Here is a 6,000-nt window from a genome sequence, read left to right on the forward strand (position 1 = left end):
ACGCCATTGGACACGAAATCCACTAGCCTTAGGAGTGTTGTCATTAATATGGAGGTAGAGTTTGACGGCGGGGTGATTTGATTTTGTGGGTCTCTGACTGGTGTAGGCATTGGCGTTGAAGGGAGATCAGCATGGGTCATCGGCTAAGAGTTTGGCGTGGGTCATCGAGTTGATTGTGCGGGTTTCTGATCGACGTGGGTCATCTAGTTGATGTGCTTTAGCTCTCTCTCGATGATTGTTCTTCTTTTTCCTTTTTCCAATTGTTGGTGGTAATGAGGTTGTGGGTTTGGGTTTGTGATTTGGTGGGTTGTTTTTCTTTTTCTTTTTCCGATTGTTGGTGGTGATAAGGTTGTGGGTTTGTGATTTGGTTGTAATTTTGGAGGGTTGTTTTTCTTTTTCTTTTTCCGGTTGTTGGTGGTGAATGGTGACGAGGTTGTGGGTTTGGGTTTGTGATTTGATTATGATTTTGGTGGTTGGTGGTTGTGGTTGGTGGTCATGGTTGTGGGTGGTGGTGACAATGGCAATTGTTGTAGCTGTGGCAGCACCAGTGGATGGTTTTTTTTTTTTTTTTTTTTTTTTTTTTGATGGTGGTGGTCGACAGCGTCTAGCTATGGGTGTGGGTTTGCAAAGAAAGTGGTGGGTTTTCAGAGAAAGGGAGAGACAAAGATAAGAAGAGAGAGAATGAAACATACAGAGAATAAAAAAAATAATATTTAAATGAAGTGGTAAAAAATATAGAATCTTTGATGTATGATGTATTATAAAGTGAGGTGTTAAAAGCTAAAAAGTAGTGTTTTGAGATGGTATATGCTAAAATTTTTAACTCCCTTGATGGGAATACTCTAATAATTTAGAATAATAAAATTGTGACAGTTGAAATATTATATTTATATGAGATTAAAATAAAACATATATATGGGGTGGTATATATATTTTTGGTAGATGCATGTGACTAAAACTTGTTGCACATGTGTATATGTTGTGCAACAAATGCTGCCAATATGGATGAAATATTATTATTGATGGTGTCACAAAAAACATCAACTCCTGAACTTGTCCATATGGTTCGTCTAATGAAAGACAAGCTAGGGCGAACCAGATAAGCGAAGTGACCATCCCAAGCGTCCTTGCTAACCTCGTCCGTCCTTGGACGGACAAGGTCCCATGGGAATCTTATTCATCCTTAATCATTTAGACAAGGACAAGCCGTCCTAGATAGTCTCGTCCGTCCTTAATGAAAGATGGACGAGTTCACTGGATTAAACTACTAAGTGCCAAATTCTACATTAACTACTATGGAACGATCCGTCCAATTGAGGTAACTTCTATAGCGGTTATGGAAGTTACCCCCAATTCTCGGGACTCCTCGACATTAGGAACGGTTATTAAGCAGATAATCGTTCCACACATACTATATAAGGATTCTTCGATGAGAGATAAGGTATTCAGACATTTTTTATTCAAGAAAATACTCCCTTTTTACAGAGAATTTCAAGTTCACTAACTTCACCATCGGAGGACTTTTGGCCGGTCTTCACCGGTCTCCTCTGATTCAGTGTTCTTGTTTACAGGATACAGCCCATAGATCATCAGCGTTCGAGACTTATCAACCTACTGATATCCAAGGAACTATCAATTATCATTGTGTAATCACTTTCAATCAGAGCTATCTATATTTTTTTCAAAAACTCCAAATCTAGCGGTCCCAAAAATAAAATAAATAAATAATGTGGCCGTCTAGAATCCACATGAAGTGGTTTTGATTTGATAATAAAAACCAATTGGCATCTTGCTTTGATAATAAAAGACAATTATATTAGAGCAGGCACTATAAGTTGAATTTTTTTTTTTTTTTTTTTTTTTTTTTTTTTTTTTTTTTGTGAACCATATGAAGCAGACATCATAATTTGAAATACTATCGTATTTTAAAATAATGATAAAAATAAAGTTGGACTAACCTTTTACATGAATTCATTAGTGGCAAAATTTGTATGGCAAATTAATTACAATAAATCAAGTCATTAATCATGAAAAAGTAGGTAAAAAAATTGTGTCGCCACACTTATGACCATAAAAATTTGAATAGCGCCATCTTTCATAATTTGCAATTACTAAAGAAAACCACTTGGTACTAAAGTTTTAAACAATAACAACTCAAGAAATGACAGTACATGCTATTTTGTTGTAGCCATGCTCATTAATTTTATATCCTTAATCAAATGGTCCAAATTACAGTAAGAGGACCCACCTTCACTCACACTTTCTTTTGCCAACCTAGCCTTCTCAGCAATTGGTTTCATGAAAATCTCCCTCGTCTCCTCCATTAGATGATTCACCATTTTTTCTACCATAACTCTATCACACACATCCTTCATGTCCATTCCCAATTTCCAAACCTCACTCACAAACCTACTATTTATTTGTTGATCAGCAAAGTAAGGCCAACAAATCATGGGCACCCCAGCTACTATGCTCTCTAAGGTAGAGTTCCATCCACTATGAGTCAAAAACCCACCTACAGCTTCGTGGACCAAGACCTCCTCTTGTGGGACCCAACCCACCATATACCCTCTATCCTTTGTCCCTTCAACTAGTTCCACTGGAATTTGACCTTCGCCATTTTTTTGGATCACCAAGTCGGGCCTTATGGCCCATAAAAAGCGCTTCTTGCTGTTAACCAAACCGTACCAAAACTCCATGAGCTTGTCCTTTGTCATGACTGTAATGCTTCCAAAGCTTACATATATTACAGATTTCAAAGGTTGAGCATCAAGCCACACCATGCAGCTTCTATCCACCTTGAAGAGGCTATTTGGAGATTGAGATTGCAACAATGTTGTTTTGGATTCAAGTTTGGATTTAAGTATTGCATGGAGGGGTCCAATGGTATAAATTTTGGGACATTTTGTGCGAATGTGGGAGAGTACAGGTCCTTCTAAATCTTCAAACGTGTTGAGTATGAGCGCATGGGCTCGAGGGGATTGCATAGTCTCATTTGCAATGCGTTGAAGACTTGGGTTTGCTAGGTTGCTTGCTCGACAAGAGCTAGGTAAGTCTCGGATTCGGAGAAAAGTTTCCATGCCTGGGACACTTCTTATTAGCCGGTCCATGTCTTCATTTTCTAGAGTGGTTACCATACTTCTCGTTAGCAAGAAATTTGACTCAATATTTCTTTGTGGAGAAACGAAACAGACATTAGTAACAAATTTCACTAATATTTTTAATTCGTAAAAAATGATAAAACTATCATAGAATTATTCATATTGTTAGGTTCTAAGAAATTAGGAACTAATGTATTAGAATTTCAATTTATATTATGTTGGCAAACCATGATCAAAACATAGAGTCTAGGTTTAGGCTTGCTTAAATTATGTTTATTTGTAAAATTTGAATCGAGTGATTGCAGAATTTACTGGACTAAATCTACAAGGCACGATCGATCGAAAATTAGACTCGATCGATCGAACCACATGCAGATTTATTTTTCTGCAGAGTTCCAGTTCAGCCCAAACTCTACTTAAACGTATTAGGGTTCAAGTAAAACTCTCCTATATATAAGGGAAACCCTAGAACGTTTTTTGAGTAGTTTTTAGAGAGAAAAGAGTGTGCCTCTTTTGTATTTAGGGTTTAATTCCTAAAAAGTTCTCTTATGTCTTCTACCGGTGCTATTCCTTGAAAAATCTCAAGATCCAGTATTGTAGAAGTTGCTGCCTTCTCTTGTCATCAAAGGTGTTGATGATCTAAACCTTGAAGGGTGGTCTTGGAGTCACAAACAGGAGAGTTTGTGTTGCTAAACCTTTGAGTGGGATCTCAAAGTCACAAACGGGGGTGTTTGTGTTTTGCAAAGGCCAAAGAAAGAAGGAGTCCGTGGATTCGGAGCTTGCACGTGGTCGTGTTAGTAAGTTCTACTGGTTGGTAGCAATAAGAAGTCGAGCGCGGGGGCTTGTAAGTCTTATTGTATGAACTTCGATTCTTTCTAGTGGATTTGTTTTGTACCTTGAGGATAGCTAGGTTAAACCCTTCCTAGGTTTTTACCGGTTTGGTTTCCTGGGTGATCATATCATTATCTTATTTATTTTCCGCTGCTTTGCATGATTTGATCTTTATTATTGTGATAACCTAGACTTGTTTAATTGGACTAAGTAACAACTTGGCTAATTACCTAGATTTAATCAATTGTTTAAGGGGTCTAAAAACTAACACATATTGTAACTGAGAAAATTCTAGCTATGTTCAAACAATATTCAAACAATATTGTGAGATGTTAACACTTTAGAATAATAAAATTGTGATTGATATGTAAAATTGTGATTGCTGTAATATCATATTAATATGAAATTATTGATAACACAATGTTTGTTATGCACCAATAACAATAGTCACTACAATAATTATCAAAAATATTTTAAATATTTTAATGTAATTAAACAAGAAAGCAAACCCGAATTTGCTAATGGATGCCACGACAGAGTGAAAAAGATTACCTATAATGGGAAGTTCACCAGCTTCTATCATATCTTGAATACAAAAGCAAGCCCAGAAGTAGCAAGCACTGGCTGTACGAAAATGAATGACTGGAATTCCAAGCTCATTGCCAACATCAATAGGAAAGCTCAAGATTCCATCTGCTATAATGCAAGTCACTGACTGTCCAGTAGCTGAATTTAACTGACCAGAACACAACATCTCTCTAAATAATGGCTTAGTTACCAATTTAATGGAATCAAATATTTCCCTGAATCGTTCACCAGCTCGTGGGTGATCATCTGGAAGGCCATCTGGGATGGTCTTGAATTGGAATCCAGGAAAACATGCAAAACGGTGTAGAATATTGGTGTGAAGGACAAGGCGATTGTGGTTGTGATCGGTGTTGAGAAAGGTGATGTTGAGGCCAGCAAGTGAAAGAAGCTGAGCTAGATTGAGCATGGAGTTGACATGTCCTTGTGCTGGAAGTGGAAAGATGAGAACATGTGGAGCTTTTGATTCAAGAGGTTCCATGCTTGTGTGAGCTTGATCTAGGATTCTTCTAGGGTGCTAATTGCTACATGTGGCAGTAAGGGCTCTATATGCATATACTTTTCTTTAGGTTTGTGGTTTTACCTCACTTTTCTTTAGGTGTTGTGACCCTTTAAACTGCTCTTGTGGTTTGTGGTTTCTGCTCCTGTGGCCATTGTATACTCGTACGTACTTGTGGATAAATTTTGTCGGCATAAAATGCCAATGTCTATAATTCTAACATAATTTTTATTTTTTATCGTAATCTGATCTTCGTTTTATTTGTCAGGTTTGCATGGCTTCCTTGATGAATGATTACTCATTCTCAGTCTGTTATGACTTATTTGGTATCACAAGTTGCACAACGTGTGGCTATGAGACGAAACATCGCACTAAAGCCCAGGCAAGTGATGGGGTAGGATAGGACCTAACTCACCTGACGATTCCCAGCCAAAGAGATGTAGCCAAAATTTTCAATTATTAAGAAGACAAGCATCTAAAAAAAACTCAGGTCGAAAATATGTGACTAACCTAAAGTATATTTTCATAATTGTCATGGTGAAGTTGTAAAATAAAAAATCAACTAAGTTGGAATAAGAATTTATGAAATAGCTACTTTGTTGATGGCATGTTGATACAAGCGCAAACTACCAAATATTCAGGGGAGGAAAAGTATCCAAGCTACCAAATGAGTGGAGGAGCATTTTTGAAGAGTTTGATGAGGGCATAAGCGACAACATCAGCTTTCTCTGAAATTATGCACTTGAAGGAAAATGTGCATCTTTCTCTAAATTTAACTGGGGGGATCCTCGTATTAAGCCCTATAGTGGTTAATTAATTTCGTATCTTCGTTCTATTCTTGTCTTGAAGAAATAAATAATCAATAATAAAGTCTTGTGTTTCTTGAATAAATTATTAATTGGTCTATTGATTGAGCTTCCATTAAGTAAACATTTTGGAGGTCGTTGTGCTTAATGGAACAGTTTATAGTCCTTGACAAAAATG

The 6,000-nt window shown here is 37.0% G+C and overlaps 1 protein-coding gene across 1 annotated transcript; it reads right to left on the reverse strand.

The window, feature by feature from the left end:
• Nucleotides 1-1,946: 1,946 nt before the first annotated feature.
• On the reverse strand, nucleotides 1,947-5,154 carry LOC115954630 (7-deoxyloganetic acid glucosyltransferase-like). The gene is made up of 2 exons (XM_031072541.1): nucleotides 4,485-5,154; nucleotides 1,947-3,121 (listed from the first exon to the last, which is right to left on the reverse strand). The coding sequence occupies exons 1-2, from the start codon at nucleotides 4,996-4,998 to the stop codon at nucleotides 2,175-2,177; spliced, it is 1,461 nt and encodes a 486-aa protein (XP_030928401.1). The 5' UTR covers nucleotides 4,999-5,154; the 3' UTR covers nucleotides 1,947-2,174.
• Nucleotides 5,155-6,000: the final 846 nt, after the last annotated feature.

Source organism: Quercus lobata, chromosome 8 (assembly GCF_001633185.2).
Source record: "Quercus lobata isolate SW786 chromosome 8, ValleyOak3.0 Primary Assembly, whole genome shotgun sequence".
Classification (NCBI taxonomy): Eukaryota; Viridiplantae; Streptophyta; class Magnoliopsida; order Fagales; family Fagaceae; genus Quercus; species Quercus lobata.

Coding starts and splice junctions, on each gene's coding strand:
- LOC115954630 (XM_031072541.1), bottom strand. CDS start 4,998: ATGGAACCTCTTGAATCAAAAGCTCCACATGTTCTCATCTTTCCACTT. Junction 3,122..4,484: donor TGGTGAACTTCCCATTATAG/GTAATCTTTTTC, acceptor TAACCACTCTAG/AAAATGAAGACATGGACCGG.